The sequence below is a fragment of the Bos javanicus genome, chromosome 14 (assembly GCF_032452875.1).
Source record: "Bos javanicus breed banteng chromosome 14, ARS-OSU_banteng_1.0, whole genome shotgun sequence".
In the NCBI taxonomy this organism is placed as follows: Eukaryota; Metazoa; Chordata; class Mammalia; order Artiodactyla; family Bovidae; genus Bos; species Bos javanicus.
Window position 1 is genome coordinate 19,490,826 of NC_083881.1, and position 24,375 is coordinate 19,515,200.

The 24,375-nt window shown below is 42.0% G+C and overlaps 2 protein-coding genes across 2 annotated transcripts in view; one reads left to right on the forward strand and one right to left on the reverse strand.

Moving 5' to 3' along the window:
• Positions 1-24,375, reverse strand: part of SPIDR (scaffold protein involved in DNA repair) — a 277,556-nt gene that overhangs the window by 178,616 nt on the left and 74,565 nt on the right. Inside the window, exon 6 of the mRNA XM_061438706.1 lies at positions 273-574. Coding sequence (XP_061294690.1) covers positions 273-574 — 302 coding nt within the window. The remainder of the gene's footprint in view (positions 1-272; positions 575-24,375) is intronic.
• Positions 5,457-9,769, forward strand: LOC133260400 (uncharacterized). The gene is made up of 2 exons (XM_061438707.1): positions 5,457-5,533; positions 7,177-9,769. Exon 2 carries the CDS (start codon positions 7,788-7,790, stop codon positions 9,072-9,074), a length of 1,287 nt encoding a protein of 428 aa, XP_061294691.1. The 5' UTR covers positions 5,457-5,533; positions 7,177-7,787; the 3' UTR covers positions 9,075-9,769.

Sequence of the window (24,375 nt, forward strand, 5' to 3'; positions counted from 1 at the left end):
GATAAACCCAACCAACCAGTCTCCATTAAGGAAAACAGTTACATAAGCTGGTTATGATTGAAACAGTGGATGTTCAACTTATATAAACAAATCCATAAGTCATCTCCAGAAATTAGGACCCTATAACTGCTCATCAGAACTACAATTCTATTCTATAAATCTTCCTTCCCACATAAATAGATTTTTTTTTAATAAATAGATATTTTTAAATTAACATTTTAGGTATTTGGATTTTTTTAGAAAAAGAAAAACTGTTTTATAAAGTATTTAACCTTAAAAGCTTCTTCCTTTTTGCTGAACTTTCTGGAGTCTTGGGAAGTTTTGTCTGTTTCTTGGGTGTCTGCAAAATGGTCTCCGGAGTCTTGGGAAGTTTTGTCTGTTTCTTGGGTGTCTGCAAAATGGTCTCTGTAGATTCTACCCGCAGGTTTTTTCGTCTCTCTGTGACCTGTCTTCCATCTGATCCAAAATCCATGTGGTATTTGTGAGAGGATTCTGAATCAATGAGCAAGACGTTCTCAGAGCCGTCATCTTCTTCACTATCTGATGAATACTCTAAAATCTCTGTAGGATTTGTCTGAAAACAAAAAAAATTAAGAGAAATGCAATTAACTTTAGAGAATTGTTTATTCAAATCCATATTTATACCACGCCTATTATTCTACTCCCCTATGATTATACTCATTGAAATAACTTTGCAGACATAATATCTGTATCTTAAACTTCTTTCTTGATACAAAATCCAAACTAAGCAAGCCATATACCCAAAGAAGAGATTAAACCAATTGTAAGCCAGACACTATCTCACAGAATCCACCAAATCCAGTACAAACATTTCAATCTTCCTTCAATAAACTAAAAGAAATGTGCCACACATTTGTCAGTCTCAAAAACTGAATTAATAGCATGAACCTGAATGCCATCAGTCATTTAACACCTACTGGGGAAAAAGTGATCTTTTGATTCTGAATTTTAATGTGGGGTATAATAATAATTTACTATTTGTTAAAACTCAAATTTTCTCTAAAACTGCCTCTTCAGATGTAACCCACTTAATTGACCAAAGAAGTCTCTAAGGATAAAGATGAAAAATTGAGTTTTCCCATATAATTCCAATGAAATATTTTCCAGAGGCCAGTTTGAAACTGCTAATAAAATTAATACACAGAAATCGCTTGCATTCTTATATACTAACAATGAAAACTCAGAGAAATTAAGGAAACAATCCCACTCACTATTGCAATGAAAAGAATAAAATACTCAAGAATAAATTTACCTAAAGAAACAAAAGACCAAGTATACAGAATAAAACACTGATGAAAGAAATCAAAGATGACACAAATAGATGGAGAAATATACCATGTTCTTCAATTGGAAGAATCAACATAGTAAAAATGAGTATACTACCTAAAGCAATCTATAGATTCAGTGCAATCCCTATCAAACTACCAATGGTATTTTTCACATAACTAGAAAAAATAATTTCAGAATTTTTATGGAAATACAAAAGGCCCCAAATAGCCAAAGCAATATTGAGAAAGAGGAACGGAACTGGTGGAATCAATCTTCCTGACTTTAGGCTATACTGCTGTTGCTGCTAAGTCGCTTCAGTCATGTCCGACTCTGTGTGACCCCATAGCCAGCAGCCCACCAGGCTCCCCCATCCCTGGGATTCTCCAGGCAAGAATTCTGGAGTGGGTTGCCATTTCCTCCTCCAGTGCATGAAAGTGAAAAGTAAAAGTGAAGTCGCTCAGTCGTGTCTGACTTGTAGCGACCCCATGGACTGCAGCCCACCAGGCTCCTCCGTCCATGGGATTTTCCAGGCAAGAGTACTGAAGTGGGGTGCCATCACCTGCTACAGTCATCACGATAGTATGGTTCTGGCACAAAGACAAAAATATATATCACTGGAACAAAATAGGAAATCCAGAGATAAATCCATACACCTATGGACACCTTATCTTTGAAAAAGAAGGCAAAAATATACAATGGAGAAAAAACAGTCTCTTCAACCGTGGGAAAACCAGTCAACTACGTGTAAAAGAATGAAACTAGAACACTTCATAATACCACACACAAAAATAAACTCAAAATGGATTAAAGACCTAAATCTAAGACCAGATACTATAAAAACTCTTAGAGGAAAACAGGCAGAACACTCTCGAACATAAATCACAGCAAGATCCTCCATGATCCACCTCCCAGAGTAATGGAAATAAAAACAAAAATAAACAAATGGGACCTAATTAAACTTAAAAGCTTTTACACAACAAAGGCAACTGTAAGTAAGGTGAAATGACAACTCTCAGAATGGGAGAAAATAATAGCAAACGAAACAACTGAAAAAGAATTAATCTCCAAAATATACAAGTAGCCCATGCAGCTCAATACCAGAAAAATGAACAACCCAATCAAAAAGTGGGCAAAAGACCAAAACAGATGTTTCTCTAAAGAAGACACATAGATGGCTAATAAACACATGAAAAGATGCTCAATATCACTCATTATTAGAGAAATGCAAACCAAAACCACAATGAGGTATCACCTCATGTTGGTCAGAATGGCTATGATCAAAAAGTCTACAAACAATAAATGCTGAAGAGGGTGTGCAGAAAAGGGAAACCTCTTACACTGTTGGGTGGAAGGCAAACTGGTACAGACACTATGGAGAACAGTGTGGAGATTCCTTAAAAAAACTGGAAATAGAACTGCCATACGACCCACCAATCCCACTGCTGGGCATACACCCCGAGGAAACCAGAATTGAGAGAGACACATGTACCCCAATGTTCACTGCAGCACTGTACAATAGCCAGGACATGGAAGCAACCTAGATCTTCATCAGGAGACAAATGGATAAGGAAGCTGTGATACATATACACAATGGACTATTACTCAGCTATAAAAAGGAATGCATTTGAGTCAGTTCTGATGAGGTAGATGAACCTAGAGCCTAATATACAGACTGACATAAGTCAGAAACAGAAAGACAAATAATGTATATTAACGGATATATACGGAATTTAGATGGTACTGATGATCATATATTCAGGGCAGCAAAGGAGACACAGATGTAAAGAACAGACTTTTGGACTCAGTGGGAGAAAGCGAGGGTGGGATGATTTGGAGAATAGCATTGAAACATACGTATTACCATATGTAAAACAGATGGCTAGTGAAAGCTTGATGCATGAAGCAGGGCACCAAAAACTGGTACTCTGGGACAACCCAGAGGGATGGGGTGGGGAAGGAGGTGGGTTCAGGATTGGGGAGGACACATGTATACCTGTGACTGACTCATGTGATTGTATGGCAAAAACCATCACAATACTATAAAGTAATTATTCTCCAATTAAAATATATTAATTAATTAAAAATAAAGGCAATAAAATAAAATCCTCTTTTCACTGCACATCAAAAAAAAAAAAAAAAGAAACTAGTCCTATGCACTTTCTCCCCTTTTAATGTCTTGTTTTTCAGAATGTTCTATTAATTTGTGTTTTTGTGCTATCTTGATAATTGAGGGAAATATCATGGCATGGTGGATAGAACTGTTATGCAATATAATATAATTATAATATAATAATAATATGCTTGAGAGCATAATAAATATTTACCTTTGGAATTAAAAAACAAACAAACAGGAACTATGTTAGAATGAGTCACTGAGTCTTTTTCCTAACATTTCCTATACTTCCTTCTACTCAAATTTCTGAAGTACCAAATAAGAACTTTTGCTTTGAACACCAGATTATAAAACAGGACTTCACATCAAGAGCCAAAACTAGGGCTTCCCTGGTGGCTTAGTAGTAATGAATCCACGTTCCAATGCAGGAGACATGGGTTGATCCCTGGTCCAGGAAGATCCCACATGCCTCAGAGCAACTAAGTCATGCACCACAACTACTGAGCCTGTGCTCTACAGCCTGGCAGCTGCAACTACTTAAGGCCACACACCCTAGAGCCCATGCTCTGAAAAGAAGCCACCGCAGTGAGAAGCCCGAGAATCTCAACTAGAAAGTAGACTCCCCTGCTGCAACTAGAGAAAAGCTCGTGCAGCACTGAAAACCCAGTACAGCCAATAAATAAATAAGTAAATAAACTGCAAATCCTGGAGAGAAGAATCAGAACATTCTTCTGTAATATCTTCTGTCTTTGCCCAGAAACATGCTAAAACGTTTAAATATGGTAGATATTTTCCTATTACTTGATTTTGCAAGTCACTCTCATTGTTTTAATGTCAGCAACAATTTATCCCTCAACATTCTAATTTTCCAGTATATTAGTAGCTGCTCCTAATTTAATAGCTCCACTAAAATTTTAACTCATTAAATGTAAACTGTACATTTAGTTGATTGGGTTCTATACCCCATTGATTCATACTGCAGCTACAGGGACCCTCACAAGGAGCACTTCCTATTGATGGTCAGCTTGGACTGTGTCACTGGCACTGTAGCAGGCACATGGACACACGAGAACGAGGTTATCACTTGTGGGTGTGTGTGTGCGCATGTGCACTGGGGGGTGGGTGTGTGAGTGTGTGTGTGCGTGTGTGTGTGTAGGTTAGCATTACAATTTTAATCATCTACACACAAGGCAAAAAATTGATCACATTTGGCCTTTTAAGAATCTTATCGTTAAAATCTTTTTAAGAGCTTAAAAAGGACCTCACCTATTCCCACATCTCAAAAGTTTGGGTAGTCACCTGTTATCAGGTGCCATTTAAAATATGAAAAAGTACATGAAAAAACTGTCAAAAGAAGAGCTTCATCCCACAATCCTCTCCACAGGCTCAACTGTGTGCCCACTTTACTGTGTTACTGAAGTATTCAGTAGGAGAAGGCAATGGCACCCCACTCCAGTACTCTTGCCTGGAAAATCCCATGGACGGAGGAGCCTGGTAGGCTGCAATCCATGGGGTCGCTAAGAGTCGGACACAACCGAAGTGACTCAGCAGTAGCAGAAGTATTCAGTACTACACACTGCTCGTCAGGGGCACCTGTTCCCCTCAACCCTGCCCTGCCAGACACAGCTTCCGAGTAAACATTAAGAACAGGCCACAAAACAACCACAGTAGCGGACACTGAAAACTAAGTTTCTCAACATGAAATTTTCGGATATTACTTGAGAACTCCCAATTTAATTTCATGGTTTTGCTATGGAATGTCTTTTCCTTCAGTACTCGAAAGTTGTGCACTTCCCGCTAGAGCAGGGCTGCTCAGCGTCAGCACCGCTGCCATTTCACCCAGGATAACGTGGGGGCAGTCCTGTGCACCGCAGGGTGGTTAGCAGCATCCTGGCCACTACCCACTAGCAGAATGATCAAAAGTCTCCAGGCATCCCCCGATCGAGAACCACTGTCCTAGAAAAAAGTCAACAAATAACCAGCTACACGTGGCCTGTGCCAGGGACTCACATGAAAAACTGAAAGGGATAGAAGTGCTTTGTGGAGATGGGGAGGTCAAAATGAAATAGTCACAGAACAAACTGGTGGAAGTACTGCAACAGAAGTGTTGTTCAGGCTGCACAGGAACAGGTAAGAGAACAAAGCCAGCTGGGGCACAGGGAGAGGGGAAGAAGGAAACAGATGCCACTAGAATCAGGACTTGCCACCTAAAGTTGAATGCAAACTGCAGGTTATTAGGCAGAGAGAAAAGGAAGTGCATTCGGGGACTGAAATAGCACGACCACAAATAGGAGGCCAGAAAGAACAGAGCGCACCAGGGTAATCTACAAGAAGCAGAGGAAAGGGGCGTTGAAGGCCGAGCAGACCACAGCAGGGCATGCTGCTGCACTCTGAGGCCCTTGCGAGCCACGGGCAGTTTTACCAGGGGCAAGCCAAGGCTCATGCTGGTGTGGAGAGATCACCCAGACAACATTCTGAAGAACAGACTCTACTGTTGAAAGGAAGAGGCAGCAGCTAGCAAGAAGTCTCCTCCATAATCAAAGCAAGAGATGAAGATGTGAGAGGTGGCAGGAGGATACAGAAGCAGACTGGAGAGAAAATAACAAAGAAAATGTAACAATACTTGAGGACTCCCAGATGTCAGAAATGAAAGTGATGGCAGAGTGAAAGGAGACCCCAAGCACCTGGTCTGGGCAACAAGAGAGGTCCATTTATCAAGAAAGGGAATTCCAGAAATATATCTGGAACAGGATTGTTCCCAATCCTGAATTTGGTTTTGGTATGTTAATATTGTAACCTCTATGAAATAGCTGAGGTAACAATGACCAAGAGGCAGCCACGGCTTAACAGGCCTGGAGCTTAAACAAAGAGATTCGACATGGAGATTCAAGTGCAGGAACCATAGGGACAGAAACTGTGCACTCAAGTTGAGGGCTCATGGGAAAGACGGTCCACAGAAACCATGTAACAGAAGAGAAGCTCCAGGCTGGAACTTTGGGAATATCATCAACATTTAAGCTGTATTCAGGTGAGAAGAGACAGAAAAGTGAACTCACTTGAGAAGGAAGAGATTGCACAGATACGAACCCAACACCATCTCAAGCGCAGCCCTGCCCTCAATCGCAGGTTATCTTAAGCAATTTATTTAACTTTCCTATGCCTGTTTTCTGAAGGAAATCAGCCCTGGGATTTCTTTGGAAGGGATGATGCTAAAGCTGAAACTCCAGTACTTTGGCCACCTCATGCGAAGAGTTGACTCATTGGAAAAGACTCTGATGCTGGGAGGGATTGGAGGCAGGAGGAGAAGGGGACGACAGAGGATGAGATGGCTGGATGGTATCACTGACTCGATGGACGTGAGTCTCAGTGAACTCCAGGAGTTGGTGATGGACAGGGAGGCCTGGCATGCTGCGATTCATGGGGTCGCAAAGAGTCGGACACGACTGAGCAACTGATCTGATCTGATCTGATGCCTGTTTCTTCATCTTCAATTTGGAGACACAGTAACATCTAACACATTAAGCATTTCATCGTCATTTAGTCACTAAGTCGTGTCCAACTCTTGCAACCCCATGATTATTGCCCACCAGGCTCCTCTGTCCATGGGATTCTCCAGGCAAGAATACTGGAATGGTAGCCACTTCCTTCTTCAGGGGATCTTCCCGACCCAGGAATTGAACTCGTGTCTCTTGCACTGCAGACAGATTCTTTGCAACTGAGGTTTTAAGCATTTAATAAATGTATTAAATTTTATATTTATTTTCTTTTTTAAGATTTTTCTTAATCCCTAAGAGGATCTCTGTAAATGACAATGAGAAACAGAGCAAATAATGTCTTCAGCAGCCGATCAAACACGAACAATGCCTTAGCCAGCAAAACAAACCATGGAGAAGGGAATGGCAAACCACTTCAGTATTCTTGCCTTGAGAACCCCATGAACAGTATGAAAAGGCAAAATGATAGGATACTGAAAGAGAAACTCCCCAGGTCAGTAGGTGCCCAATATGCTACTGGAGACCCGTGGAGAAATAACTCTAGAAAGAATGAAGGGATGGAGCCAAAGCAAAAAGAATACCCAGCTGTGGATGTGACTGGTGATAGAAGCAAGGTCCGATGTTGTAAAGAGCAATATTGCATAGGAACCTGGAATGTCAGCTCCATGAATCAAGGCAAATTGGAAGTGCTCAAACAAGAGATGACAAGAGTGAATGTCGACATTCTAGGAATCAGCAAACTGAAATGGACTGGAATGGGTGAATTTAATTCAGATGACCATTATATCTACTACTGCAGGCAGGAATCCCTCAGAAGAAATGGAGTAGCCATCATGGTCAACAAAAGAGTCTGAAATGCAGTACCTGGATGCAATCTCAAAAACGACAGAATGATCTCTGTTCGTTTCCAAGGCAAACCATTCAATATCACAGTAATCCAAGTCTATGCCCCAACCAGTAATGCTGAAGAAGCTGAAGTTGAACGGTTCTATGAAGACCTACAAGACCTTTTAGAACTAACACCCAAAAAAGATGTCCTTTTCATTATAGGGGACTGGAATGCAAAAGTAGAAAGTCAAGAAATACCTGGAGTAAGAGGCAAATTTGGCCTTGGAATACACAGTGAAGCAGGGCAAAGACTGATAGAGTTTTGCCAAGAAAATGCACTGGTCATAACAAACATCCTCTTCCAACAACACAAGAGAAGACTCTATACATGGACATCACCAGATGGTCAACACCGAAATCAGATTGATTATATTCTTTGCAGCCAAAGATGGAGAAGCCCTATACAGTCAGCAAAAACAAGACCAGGAGCTGACTGTGGCTCAGACCATGAACTCCTTATTGCCAAATTCAGACTGAAATTGAAGAAAGTAGGGAAAACCACTAGACCATTCAGGTATGACCTAAATCAAATCCCTTATGATTATACAGGGGAAGTGAGAAACAGATTTAAGGGACTAGATCTGATAGATAGAGTGCCTGATGAACTATGGACTGAGGTTCGTGACATTGTACAGGAGACAGGGATTAAGACCATCCCCATAGAAAAGAAATGCAAAAAAGCAAAATGGCTGTCTGGAAAGGCCTTACAAATAGCTGTGAAAAGAAGAGAAGCAAAAAGCAAAGGAGAAAAGGAAAGATATAAACATCTGCATGCAGAGTTCCAAAGAATAGCAAGAAGAGATAAGAAAGCCTTCTTCAGCGATCAATGCAAAGAAATAGAGGAAAACAACAGAATGGGAAAGACTAGAGATCTCTTCAAGAAAATCAGAGATACCAAAGGAAAATTTCATGCAAAGATGGGCTCGATAAAGGACAGAAATGGTAGGAACCTAACAGAAGCAGAAGATACTAAGAAGAGATGGCAAGAATACACAGAACTGTACAAAAAAGATCTTCACGACCCAGATAATCACGATGGTGTGATCACTCACCTAGAGCCAGACATCCTGGAATGTGAAGTCAAGTGGGCCTTAGAAAGCATCACCATGAACAAAGCTAGTGGAGGTGATGGAATTCCAGTGAAGCTATTCCAAATCCTGAAAGATGATGCTGTGAAAGTGCTGCACTCAATATGCCAGCAAATTTGGAAAACTCAGCAGTGGCCACAGGACTGGAAAAGGTCAGTTTTCATTCCAATCCCAAAGAAAGGCAATGCCAAAGAATGCTAAAACTACGGCACAATTGCACTCATCTCACACGCTAGTAAAGTAATGCTCAAAATTCTCCAAGCCAGGCTTCAGCAATATGTGAACCGTGAACTTCCTGATGTTCAAGCTGGTTTTAGAAAAGGCAGAGGAACCAGAGATCAAATTGCCAACATCCGCTAGATCATGGAAAAAGCAAGAGAGTTTCAGAAAACATCTATTTCTGCTTTATTGACTATGCCAAAGCCTTTGACTGTGTGGATCACAATAAACTGTGGAAAATTCTGAAAGAGATGGGAATACCAGACCACCTGACCTGCCTCTTGAGAAATTTGTATGCAGGTCAGGAAGCAACAATTAGAACTGGACATGGAACAACAGACTGGTTCCAAATAGGAAAAGGAGTACGTCAAGGCTGTATATTGTCACCCTGCTTATTTAACTTATACGCAGAGTACATCATGAGAAACGCTGGACTGGAAGAAGCACAAGCTGGAATCAAGATTGCCAGGAGAAATATCAATAACCTCAGATATGCAGATGATAACACCCTTATGGCAGAAAGTGAAGAGGAACTAAAAAGCCTCTTGATGAAAGTGAAAGTGGAGAGTGAAAAAGTTGGCTTAAAGCTCAACATTCAGAAAACGAAGATCATGGCATCTGGTCCCATCACTTCATGGGAAATAGATGGGGAAACAGTGGAAACAGTGTCAGACTTTATTTTTTGGGCTCCAAAATCACTGCAGATGGTGACTGCAGCCATGAAATTAAAAGACGCTTACTCCTTGGAAGGAAACTTATGACCAACCTAGATAGCATATTCAAAAGCAGAGACATTACTTTGCCAACAAAGGTCCGTCTAGGCAAGGCTATGGTTTTTCCTGTGGTCATGTATAGATGTGAGAGTTGGACTGTGAAGAAGGCTGAGCGCCGAGGAATTGATGCTTTTGAACTGTGGTGTTGGAGAAGACTCTTGAGAGTCCCTTGGACTGCAAGGAGATCCAACCAGTCCATTCTGAAGGAGATCAGCCCTGGGATTTCTTTGGAAGGAATGATGCTAAAGCTGATACTCCAGTCCTTTGGCCACCTCATGTGAAGAGTTGACTCATTGGAAAAGACTCTGATGCTGGGAGGGATTGGGGGCAGGAGGGGAAGGGGACGACAGAGGATGAGATGCCTGGATGGCATCACTGAGTCGATGGATGTGAGTCTGAGTGAACTCTGGGTGTTGGTGATGGACAGGGAGGCCTGGCGTGCTGCGATTCATGGGGTCGCAAAGAGTTGGACACGACTGAGCGACTGATCTGATCTGATTCTTGATGTAGGCACGTCCAATTTTTAAGAGGAAACAAAAGCCATAACAAACATCTTTGGGGAAAGATGGCAAGCAGCAGCACTTCAGCACATTTTCCTTTAGAACTGCTCCCCAAAGGCTGAAATCCTGATGAGTGTGGACGAGCTCTCCTCACATGGACACAGGGAGAAATGGCCGCTCACGAGACCCCAGCTGTCTTAGTCCCAGCCTGACAGTAAGGAACTCATTCTTTCACAAAGCATGCTGAGTCCATGAGCGCACACGCACTGTGTGTCCCTGTACATGCATGCAGAGGTGCAAGTGCATGGGATAGGAGGAGAAGGAAGGAATCAAAGACCGCTCACAGGAGTCTGCAGGTTCAGAAGCTCCAGGTGACTTTTATCTTTATTGTAGAAGCTGATTAATGAGAATGGAGGGCTATGAGTTTTGGAACAAAAAAAGACTTGGTTTTCAATCACAGGTCCCCTGTTTTCCTGTTTCGTAGTTGCACAAGTCACTTTGCTGGCTCTGTCATTCCTTAGCTAAATGGAAAAATTCTTCCAGAAGCATTTTAAGAATGAGGGATAATGACTACTTATTATGAAATGATTTAAGCACATGGAAAAGTGCAAGAAATAAAAAATACCTGTGCTCATTACCTAATCACTCTTCATCAAATATTAACACAATACAAATTTTTCTTCAGTTTTTTTTTTTTTAAAAGGCAGTTGAAAATTCCTGCATCTCTCTTCATGTTCTAGTTTTCCTCCACCCTAGAGGTAACTCCCTCCTGAATTTGGCATTTCATCAACATCCTCTTTGTATTCTTATAAAAGAATATTATTCTCTCTTTATTCTTTACCACACACACAAATACTATAGTGTATTATTTTGTGAGCTTTCAAACTTTATATAAAATTTTTAAATGGTATCCTCTGAACACAGCTCTGAATGACCTATTTTTTCCACCAACATTATCTTTTTTAAAACATTTATTCATGTTCATACATGTAGCTCTATTTCAGTGCTGCCCAATAAAAGATATATAATTTAAAACTTTCTAGTAGCCATATTGAGAAATAAAAAGAAACAGATGAAATTAATATAACAACGTTATTTAACCAAATATATAAAAAACAGTATCACTTCTTTCTCAGGTCTCACCGGAATCACCTTTAGCAGTCCCTTCACACCCGTCTGTTTTTGTGTCTCTGTACCTCGAAATTCTCCCAGCCTTTCCCCACATCCAATTCTGAAGCCACTTCTGCACTTTAAGGTGTTTGCTATAGCAGCACCACACTTCTCAGCACCAACCTCTGGATGAGTCTGCTTAGGCTGCCAGAGCAAAAGACGAGAGACACAGGGAGATGGAGAGACTGACTTCCAGCAGGTTCCTTGTGAAAGCTGACCAAATGGAGCCCTCCGAAAACTTTCACATATAATTACTTTCTTCAGGTCTATAGTCCAGTTACAGAAATAATATATCCAGAGCAACCTCAGGATATACTAGCATGGTTCTAAAACCTTTACTCCTGTTCAACTATATTTGCTTTTTGTTACTTGCAACTAAAAATTAACTATCTGTTAAATATCTCAAGGTACAAAAAGTGTTCCATTAAAGAAATAGCAGCCTTATTAAGGATATACTATGTGTAAGGTGTTATATAAGAAACAAAATTTAATGAGATACAGTTCCATAACGAACCTGAAATCAAATAAAGGAGATAGTGTAAGCACGGCTCACATGAGATGTTCCAAATGAGCACAGAATAGAGCCCCTGTTTCTGGCTGATCAGAAACCAGCAGATGCGCTGGAAGAGACAAAACCTACACTGCGTCTCAAAGGACCGAAGAATCCTTAGCATTTTAAAGATGAGAAAAGATGAAAGAAAGCACATGAGGCAGGGAAGGACCAGGATATTCAAGATACAGGGACAAGTCTTGACAAATGAAAGTGTGGAGTTCACACTGGGAGGCAAGAGATAACAATGTAACCGACAGACTCAGGGGTGTAGAGAGCACAAACGTCCTCTCACATAAAGACAAATCAAGCAAGCCATCAGCAGTGGGAAGTAGGTTCTAAATTTATTTCTTGGAATGATGATAAATTTGATGGCAAATTCACTCACATACTTTCCGTGTGGCTTCTTGGTACCAGGGACTGCTCTGGGTCAGTGATAAGGTCCATGCCTTCAGATTTCTTTCCATTCCCAAACCCACTGAAGACATGCTCTAGCAAATTAAGTTTGTTGTTGTTTAGTTGCTAAATCACATCTGACTCTTTGCGACCCCACGGTCTGTAGCCCACCAGGCTCCTCTGTCCATGGGATTTCCCAGGAAAGAATACTGGTGTGGGTGGCCATTTCCTTCTCCAGGGGATTTTCCCAACCCAGGGCTTGAACACATGTCTCTTGCATCTCCTACATCAGCAGGTGGATTCTTTACCACTGAGTCACCTGGTAAGTCCAGCAACTTAAGTTACTATAGTATTTTAATGTGTGGAAATTCAGCACACTGGCAAGTGTAAATGCATTCACAGCCTACTACTTTAATAATTATTATTCTAAAACTGTTTGGTAACCAAATAGCGCTAATGAAAATACTGCAGATAGTCGGTTCAAGTAATGCACTACAAAAGGTCAAACTTCAGTCAAGACAGTGGTGCTGTCTTGACTGAAACAGAGGACACATTCAAGAGCAAAGAATGGAAAGAGAAGCTGTTCTTTGGAACACATGGAGTTTTAAATGATCACAGGATGAGCACAGACACACAGAACCACCTAGCAGGAGACTGGAAATTCAGCTCCTTGACAAAGATGCCACTGGAGAAGAAATGATTCAAGACACCAACGACACCAACCCGTAAGACTCCTCATGGAGGACACGAGTGAAGACAAGCTGGCTGCAGCACTCTGATTTCTGGGCTCCGTGGACCGAGTCCAGGTGCATTTATTACTTCAGCCTCACCATAAACAACCAACCTCCTACAGACTATATCACGAATCACAACAACTCCATCTTACTTTGATAATCTGTAATACTGTGCACCTAAGATGATAAAAAAGACTCCACTGTCTCTCCCTTAAAATCTGCCAGTTATCTGGCAGTGCATACATCTGGGTGATGAGAGCAAGGAAAATATGGGAAGCATACACACACACTTATGTGAGCTATAATCACTGGAAAAATCAGGAATAAAAAAATTCTTCAATTCTCCAAATAGGTAGATATTCAACACGTTTTATTTAAAATAGATTTTTAAATAAGTATCACAAAATTTTAATTTAAAAAATTAATTCACACAATATTCCATGTAATTCATCTGATATTCTTTAAGCTGAAGTTACCTCCTGTAATCCTATCCACTAATTTCTGCATGAAATGTTCAGGAAAGAGTCTCATAATTAAAGAACTAGCCCTGAACCTAAGCATCCTAGTTCCCACATCAAATCTAAATCTAAATCCATGTCTACATGTGCAGGGTCGTCCTGGATACAAACAGCGTCCACTAACAAAGTCAGGAAGTCAAGCGTCTACCTGCAAGACTAAGACACGCTGCCATAAAACAAGTGAAACCAATCAGCCAGATGAAACAACACTCTCTAACTTTCAGAAATTACAGCTTTCAATTCTAAAATGTATAGGCAGGTTGCACCAACAGCAACAGTGGAATATCAGTAACAAATGACGACCTCTTCCATTCTAAATGACACCTTTGTAAGCTAAATTACTTACCCAGCTGGCAAAACAAACGAAAGGTAACTAAACTAAAATCACTTCTTGAGATAACCGATTACAGGACAAAAACAGCTCACTTTACTGTATTTTGTGCAAAAACAAAAGCCTTACGCTCTGGTCTCAGCCCTGCAGGGTCAGTGAAGCACCCTGTGCGGCCGGGGCCCTGCTGTGAGGGCAGCTGTCGGCTGCACCCTAACCGGCAGGCCCGTGTCTCGAAGCACTGGTTTCTGTTCTCTGAGGCTCCCACCCAATTACTGGCTGGCCCAGACCTGCCCGGGAAGATCAGCGAGGCCCAGGCCACGCCAAGTTCACGTTTATCCTGATTCAGCCTCCCTTTCTTCAACTCACACTACAAATGACAACAGTCACGGGAATTTTAAGGACATTAGAAGAGAAGTATAAGGTTCTGCCTGTTTAGGAGCTTTTGAATCTAATAACAACCACTAAACATGTTTACGTAGGTTAAAAGGTGCAGGCAACAGCTAAAATGCTAAAGAAGATATGCCCTGGCAGCTGTGATGAGTGAAACCACCAAAACCAATACAGCTCTTAAAAATTAATGGGAATGAGGAATACTGGCAGCTGATACACCAACAAATTTAGTTATCAGACACTTCCATTTCCACTCAAAACTCTAAAATGGAATTCATTCCTTTAACAAATCAGCTCAATGCTGCTGTGCATCAGAAATCATTCTGGGTACAATGGATCTAGTGGTGGTGATGGGGGGAGCCGATACCAGAATCCGAACCTCTATGGTCTTTAAATTCTGGTGGAATCATCATACGCACACATACACACACACATATACACACTCACTCCTTCATTAACGTGGGCTGTTCTCTATCAAGAACAACACTGGATGTGTAGAAAAGGACAGCAAAACCATTGAGACCAGGAGTGTATCAGACTTCCAGATCCTAACAGAATTTTATTTTCTATTGGGATTAAAAATCAGTAAAAGCAACATAATTCTAGATAATACAGCCTTAAACTAATCACAGGTGATACACTTTCACTGTTTACTTTCGTGCTTTTTGTGACTGAAACTTTATCCATGAAAATCATTGCCAGCTAGTGAGAGGGAAAACAAAAGCGACAGATTTTCTCACACATTCAAGAAAAAAAAATTTTTTTTTCTGAGGTAAACAGGTTTAACAAGCTACACCCAGAGTTACACCTCTGTAAACCACTTGGCTTGCCTTCCCCAAACAAAATGTTTCCAACCTCAAATTCCAGCCCGATGAGAACAACAGAACTCAAGTCCTACCGACGTTCTGTGGGTTCACAGAAGCACCGTTCCACCTCATCTTTACAACCAAAGTGCCTGCTCTGAGGAGCCCAAGGGGAAAACAACGATCAGCAGGGGAGAGGCTCATCATTAGAGACAGCAAGACAGCGACTGCAGCACTCAAAAAGGAAGCTGTGGGTCAAAGTTCACTGAGCAGCAGCCGAGAGCACAGAAGTGCCTAATGGCCCAGGGCCAGCAGGGCCTCGCAGCAGAGATCCACCCAGAATCAGGATCCCCCAGCCCAGAGAGTGACTACAGGTCAGGAAGTGAAAGCACGCCTCCTCCCAGGAAGACAGGGCTCGACTGGAGTACAGACGCAGTCTGTGACACAACCTGGCTGCCTCTCTCTCTGTTTCAGACATTTTCAGGGAAAGACACAGCCTGTCTTTCCCTGAAGACACAGGTCTTCTGGCAGATAGGCAGGGGTGGCATACCTTTCCCTGGTCAGCTGGAGGCTAAGGAACATCCAACTCAGAGCACGCTCAAAACTGGAGCCTCAAAACTAACAGAAAGGCAAAATGATCGCACACTCAAAAAATTAATCTATTCATTTGCAAACAGAATCAGAGGCAAGACACAGGCTGTTGCTGGTTATGAGCCAGACTTTGCTTTTTTTCAAGGCAAAGAATTAAAATCGTACACAAACTATTAGGTACAAAATAAGACCATGGGCATTCCCCTATGGCTCAGTGGGTAAAATATCCGCATGCAAGGCAAGAGGCACAAGAAAGGCAGGTTCTATCCCTGTGTTGGCAAGAACCCCTGCAGGAGGAAATGGCAACCCACTCCAATATTCTTGCCTGGGAAATTCCATGGACAGAGGAGCCTGGTGGGCTATAGTCCATGAGGTCGCAAAGAGCTGGACACAACAAACTAAGCAAGCAACCAAAGCTACAAGGGTATACGATACAACACGGGGAACATGGTCAATATTTTATAACTATAAATGCAGTATAACATTTAAAAATTCTGAATCACTACATTGTATACCTGTAACTATATAATACTGTACAGCAACCACACTTCAATTTAAAAGAACTAAACTGAAGCAAAATAAAATCCTACACAGTGCCGAATGGGGTGGGGGTGGGAAGTCAGAATGGAGGGAGGAGTCTGGAGAAGGCAGAAAGCTTCCAAGGAAACAAGCCAGGGAAGTGCCCTAAGGAACAAGGTGGTAAACAAATCCAAGTAGGGCGCCAGGAGGCATTTAACAGGCATGAAGATGAAGGCAGAGGGAGCTCCACAGTCAAGGCAGTGTGAATAAACGTGGATGAATGAAATTAAATGCTGAGCTTTCTCAGGAGCCTTTACTACGTCCTTCCATCTGTGATCTCTAAGGGAGGGCTGTAGTTTTCCATAACTTCTGTCTGTTTAAATATCGTAGACTGAATGTTGTTTAACATTTTCTTGACAGCTGTTCTCATAGAGAAACATTACTTAGGATGTTGAGGTGTGCAGTTCTGCACGTACCAGATAGGCTTCCTTTCCCACCATTTGCAAGACTGCTGGTGGGCCTCAAACCTGCGATGCTCAAGCCTGCCCCTGCTGCATTTCTGACTATCAAAGTCACAGGCTCCTTGCTTGCTCTGGGTTTGAAACCAGGAAATAGCAAGGCTCAGTGCTGGACAACAGAAGACTAAAAAATATATACTCTGCTCTTTAGACACCTCTATCTGGCTACTTGCTTATAACCGAGTGAAGCCAAAACACTCACTGTAAAGCAAATCTAACAGCAAGTATGTCAGAGGACCTAGGCCTCACTCCAGACCCAAGGTTAGCTGAAAGGGTCCCAACTGGACGTCAGGCAGGTAGCACCTGACCGTATCTTATATATAAATAGATGCTTCTTCAAAATAATCAAACCTCGTCAAAATAATCCTCACAAAATTCCTTTGAGATGAAAGAGGACAAATTAGGTAAACTGAAATACAGAAGATGACTTAAACATAGTTGTGCAGTCACACAAGATAAGGGAATAATCTCAGGAATCCTCACTATCCACACAGAATCCTAAACACACTGTATCAGCCTCTGTCAAGAAAAAGAAAACAACGCCGGGCAAAGGAATAGAGGAAAACTTATACATATATATATATACACACACACACACACACACACACACACACACATACACACATATGTATACATATTTAACTTTGATAGTTACAGAAGTACAGGAAGGCAAAACTTATAAGAATTCTGTCCATAGAAGAAATCTGTCCTGTATATTTTTCCATAACATGAGGGTTGATAAAGGTGACACAGCAAGCACTTTATATTAAGGTATTTAAAAGGTGTAATGTTTCGTAAAGCTCATTTCATCATTATTTCAATAACTAAAAGATAATGTTTAATACAGTTAGGAATTTTATTGGCTACAATGAGCCAAAACAATATCATGGAGGTAAGTCAACTCTGAAAATGATTACTCTTTAACATTCATGCAGGAACATGAACTATGAAAAGAAGTACCAGGCTGTTTTAGTCCCTACAAAGCCAGAAACAGCAAAGTAGTCCACCCTTAAGAAGATACTTGATTTAAACTATGCTGCTGCTGCTGCTAAGTCGCTTCAGTTGAGTCCGACTCCTATCGACCCCATGGACTGCAGCCCACCAGGCTCCTCCGTCCATGGGATTTTCCAGGCAAGAGTACTGGAGTGGGTTGACATTGCCCTCTCCAATTTAAACTATAAATTCAAACAAAACAATGTTTATCTTTGTGAAGTTTTAAAGACCCATGATTCTGTAAAGTTATGTTGGGCTTGATACATGAAGCAATGCAGATTTTCTTACTTGAAAAATAAAGATAATGCTGACTAAAAATAATTCACTAAAAGAACATACTTGAAATACAGTTGTAACTAGAAGAACATTCTATATGTACCTGAAACTATATACATAAAGACTGTATAGCAGAACATTTACAACCAACAAAAATTCTGTGTGTGTTTCTGAACACGTACCATGGAGTGCTCAAGAGCATTAACGCACAAGCTGAACCAACCACGTGTGCTCAGAAGGGTTGCTTTACTCACTGCCTCTTGACTGGCACTAGAGAACTGACCTCTTGGAATATTCAAACTGATAGAAACATTTTGCACACTCAGTACCTTGGCCACACTGTACTGTTCTGTCTAGGTGGTCTGTGCAAATAATGTGATTCATGGTAAGCATCTGCTTTCCTTCTGGAACTGGGTTTGGTCACTGCCCAGTCACCAGGCACTGTTACAGGGACAACCAAAACTGTGCGGAACCAATGAGCTTACTACACTCTGCAAGAGCTGCTGCAGGTTGAGATGAAGCATGTCCTCCGCTACCCCTGGGCGAGGACTCTTTGAAGCTTGTGCCTGGTCACCCAACTTCTGACACACTTTCCCCTGTGGACTGTGCTTAGTATCATTTGTTGTAATAAATCACAGCCTCAAGTATAATGACTTCCAAGTTCAATGATTCCTCCTGACAAATCGCTAAATCTGGAGAGGGTCTTAGGGACTCCAGACACACAGAGTTCATAATTTTAATACACTTTCCATCATTTGAGTAGAATAAGAGGTAAAAACTAGTCTATACAATCCTGGTAATCAGATACAGCTCTTCTAATAACATAAGTTACATGACTTAGAGAAATATCAATCTCCATTCATGGAAACCATTTATAGTTAGATAAATACGGTTTTAAATCAGATCACCATCTAGAACACAGGATGGCAGTTTTGTTTTTTGGGGTTTTTTTGGTAAAGGACCAGATGGTAAGTACTTTAGGCTTTGAGGGCCACACAGTGTCTTTCACAAATACTGAACTGTGTCACTGCAGCATGAGCACCATAACAGACAGTGCAGAAACCAGTATGCATGGCTGCATTTCAATAAAACTTTATTTGCAAAGACAGGTAAGGGGCGTGATGTAGCATGCAAGCTACAGTTTGCCAACCTCATTTCAGAACAAATGATTTTTTCAATTTCTTTCCTAGGTAAAGAAAACCACATATTAAAAATATAATAAAACAAAAAGTAAACAAAGGAGAATACCAAAATTCTTTCTTCATCACTCAATGTTGCTATAATAAAACTCAAATGACCTAAATCATAAATTTTAAAAATCAACTTAGGATCTGCTGATACCTTCTATGAACTCAGAATAATACCAAAAGTCACGAAAAGGCAAGCCAGGGGTAACTTCCTGGCTCTCTGGCACTGGGAAACTCTAGCCTGGGTTTTCTATTGCTTCATAACAAATCACCACTAAGTCAGAGGCTTAAGGCAACATCCATTTATTAGCTCACAGTTCTGGTGTTCAAGCCTTTATTCAGGGCAAGAGAGTTCAGGCTAAAGTCTCTACACAGAGTCCCTAAGGGTCAGTCAAGGTGCTGGCGGGCTGCTTCTCATTTGGGCACAGGGTCCTCTTCCCAGTTCCCACAATAGAAGAGTGAGCTCCTCACAGCCTCTGGACTGAGGTTCCTGCTGCCCGTCAGCTGGGGGCTGCTCCTACCCAACATTACTTTCCACATGGCCGCCCCATCTTCAGATCCAGCAACAAACAGTCCTGTTCCTGTGGAATCCTCACATAATCTCCTGCAACTTGTTCCTACAGTCAAAGTCTAAACATTTAATTTAGACAATAACTGGATTCAGCATTGCTCAATGAATATCGCAAAGTGTGCCTAACAAAATCAAAGCCCTGAAAAATCATTGAGAGGTTTTGAAATGAGCTTTTTTATAGAAATGGTCCGACCTTAAGAACATTTAACCCAAGCTTCTGAGACACTGGACCAGCACTGACGTGAACCTTAAGCATTCAAGGACTACATGACTTTGAATGAGGTCAAACAAACATGCTTATCATGCGAGGTTCTTAATCATACCTGTTAAGTGCCCCAAATCTATATAAATTCCTTCCTTCATCTCCACAACTTGCTGCCTTAATGATAACTAACACAAAAGAACAAAACAAGAAATTTCTAACAACTTGAGACCATAAACCAATTAGAGCCATTTTCTTGTTGTTATGCTCAATCATGTCTGACTCTTTTCGACTCTACGGACTGTAGCCCACCAGGCTCCTTTATCCACGGAATTTTCCAGGCAAGAATACTGGAACGGATTGCCACTTCCTCCTCCAGGGGATCTTCCCCACCCAGGGATCAAACCCTTGTCTCTCACATCTCTTGCATTGGTAGGTGGATTCTTTACTATGAGCACCACCTTGGAAGCCCGTGAAATGCCCTGCCTCTTTCTCTTCTACCAGGCAAATTCTTATTTAATGCTGAAGACTTTGTTAATCCATCCATCATCTACAAAGTCCTCTCTACCCCAACCTTCTATTATGAGTGAACACCCACACATCCACCACTGAGGATACCCCATGGCTACTCCCACACTTTGCTTAGCATGTATCTACTACAGAGCTCCTCCTAACCCACAAAGGCTTTTCTCTTGCCAACACTACACAGTGTACCCACTTCTATTACTGAATTTCTATATGTTATTTGTGTACATGTCCGTCCTTTGAGACTGTGAGCTTAAAAGCCTAACCTGGTTTCTGTATGCACGGCTTCAAGAGTTTAGACTGGCACAGAGAAAGTTCCTGTGAGAGAGAATATGAAACAAGTAGGTTCTGACCACATCACTCACTGAAAACTTCTCTTTATCTGATCTCTAAATAACAACAGCAGAAATCCATTTTTTACACTATATACCCTTCCCTTATGTGCTAGGCACAACAGTTTCATCTGAACAGCAGCAATGGGGAAATGAGTTTTGCACCACTTCTGCAGCTGGTAGAGAAGGAAGCTAAACAGGCTCCTTCTGCTTTGGGAGGAGCGCAGATTCTGTCTATGTTACGTAACACACACACAAAAAAAAGACCCTCGGGGAGACCACAACCAAACTTACAGATACTACTCATATGAGAGGGTAACCACCTCGGCTCTGACCTATTTTTACATCCAGGAAACTACCTCTTCAGGAGAGAAATGTGAAATCAGGTCCTGTGAGAGAAGATGGGATTAACAGAAAGCAACAGACCTGAAGTGACCGTAGGAAAACAGTCACTAACAATAGGATCTTTTTCAGACTAGGGTGAAAATACTTCTCTTTCTACAAGTATTTGTTCCCCAGATGACAAGACTCTTAAATGTACCATAGAAAACAAATTTTTTCTACAAAGCATCCCCCTCATAACTGCCTATCATGACACAGCAACCAAGAAACACGAAGCTTGTTCTGGGGACAGTCAACTGGTGATTTCCTGCTAGACTTTCTCAACTCAGAGGGTGATGAAACGGCCTGGTGTTGCAATGCAGTTATGGCTTGGGTGAAAACGCAGGGCATCCAAGGCAGAAGTGGCCGAAGACAGTGGAGCCCAGCAGGAAGTTGTTCGTACAAAGGAAATTGCAGGTTCTAAGATGAAGAGGAAGTCAAGAGGGAGAATTAAGTGTCTTAAGAACTTGAGAAAATACTGAAGAAACTACTTGTGGTCTCACACATACTTAAAACCTTATGCAGCATATTCAGGTTATCATTAATTATAAATTTGAAACTTTGCCAATGCAGTTCAGGGTAAAGTTTACCCACAGTGGGGATTTCCGGATGGCTCAATGGTGAACAATCCGCCTTACGACGCAGGTTCAATTCCTGGGTCAGTAAGATCTCCTGGAGTGGAAAATGGCAACCTACTCCAGTATTCTTGCCTGGGAAATCCTATGGACAGAGGAGCCTGGAGGGCTACAGTCCATGGGACCACAAAGAGTCAGACACAACTGAGCACGCACATATATGCCTCACGTTTTCACCTACAGAAGTCAAATCCTGTCTTCGTTAACTGTCTGTGAGGAGCTGCTGTCTGCCTCTATTCCTTGCAGGGAGCTCTTCTGTAAGAATGTCTATGATGACACTGACTAAAGGGACAGAGGAAGACCACTCTCACCCGTCTGCTCCTACAATGAGAATCCTGGTCATACTCCTCTTCATGATAACCATGCCCTGCACCCTCCTTCTCACATACAAATGCTCCCACAGGAGCTTCCAGTCTCCATAAAAAATGGTAGATTCTCTGAAAGTGTATTTCCATTTGCCAGTAAGATTGTCGTAGTCACAAAGAACATACTACTAGTCAGCTCCTTGGCAATAAATGAAAGAGCACAAATGATCATTTTGAGTTCAGAACAACTTTCACAGTGAGACCTAAGGACTCTCCGGTAGAAGTTGTTTCTGTCCCCTTCATCTGTGCATGCACGTGTGCTAAGTCACTTCAGTCATATCCAACTCTCTGCGACCCTATGGACTGTAAGCTTGCCAGGCTCTTCTGTCCATGGGATTCTCCAGGCAAGAATACTAGAGTGAGTTGCCATGCCCTCCCACAGAGGATCTTCCCAACCCAGGGATGGAATCCTGCACTGCAGGTGGATTCTTTACCACTGAGCTACAGGGGAAGCTACAGACAACAGAAACTGAACAGAAACTTCATATCTCAGGATTGATAGGATAGGATGCTTATAAATATTCACAGAACACACCTTTTCACCATTAAGCAAGAAATAGCATTGCATATATGTTTTTAGTCAATAACAGGCTTTATAAATATGAGTAGTGGCATTAACAAGACTATTCACAGGTTTCATACAAGACCACATGTGACTTTCTTTCCCAAGTCTGGAAAGTAAGTGTGACCGTGTCGATTTCTCTCTAGCCCGACTCTCAGCATGTTTACTTCTGTGAGTAATGTGAGGCACCAGAACCTGCTTTTTATTCTGATTGTCAAAATCAGAATGCCTCACGTTTTCACCTAGAGAAGTCAAATCATGTCTTCGTTCACTATCTACGAGGAGTTCTGGTAATCACTATTTTACTCTAAATGACCTGCACTCAACAGTGAGATCTCCCTTGAAAAACCACATTTTTGATATCTCAACAGTCACTGAAATCATCATCCTACACTTCTCATCTGGCTTCTGAATCCCTGTGTTCTTAGATCGACATCTCCCTGTCTCACTTTCATTCACGGACCAAACACCCCTGAGCGCCAGGCGCTCTGCTCACTGCTGCTGCACAAACACTGAGGTAGACGTGGGCGAGGCGTGGGCAGGGAGTAACCTGTACCACCGAGCACACCACGTGCCATGGCAGGAGGAAGGACAAAGCCCTATGAGGTGGGGAACAGGGCATGAGCCTACCCGGGGTGGGTACAGGGAGGGCTCCCGGGAGAGGCTGGCCCTGTGAATGTCCTAGGCCGCCGGCAGTGGAGTTTCTGGCCAGCTGTTTAACTTCATCATGTTCGCATATTTCCACTGTCTTAAACATGTGCTTAACAACATGCACTGCCTGTGCCCTTAGAATGCTGTCCACAAGCTCTGCATTTGTTTTCTTTCTACCCTATGCAACAGGGTTCCACAAACTCAGGGGACTGCAGTCACACTGGCTTATTACCTAGCAGTTCTGCAGGCCACAAGTCTTGCTTGTTTTTCCCTTGTGTTTTTGTGGCCGTGTCAGGTGGCATATGGGATCTTAATTCCCCTACCAGGGATTGAACCCATGCACCCCCTACACTGGAAGCAGGGAGTCTTAACCACTGGATTGCCAGGGAAGTCCCTTGCTCATTTTAACCGAGTATTCTGCTCAGGGTATCATAAAGGTGACATCAAGGCATGGCTGGGCTTAGTTCTCCCCCAGACTCTGGAGAAAAATCCAATTCTAAGTTCAGTCTTCTTGTTGGTAGAATTCAGGTCCTTCTGACTTTAAGACTGAGGTCTCCACTTCCTGGCTGGCTGGGGGTCAGGGTCCACCCTGAGCTCCTAGATGCTCCCACACTCCTTGCCCTGTGGCCTCTTCCAACTGTGAACCAGCAATATTACATAAATCCCTTTTCTGCCTCCAATTCTGACTCCCCCATCTCTGACCTCTAGACCCAGATGGAAAGGGTTTGTGGGATGAGGCCAGGCCCAGAGGATCAACTCTTGTCCTCAAGTCCACTGAGCTAAATACAAAGTTTAATCAGGGAGTAAATG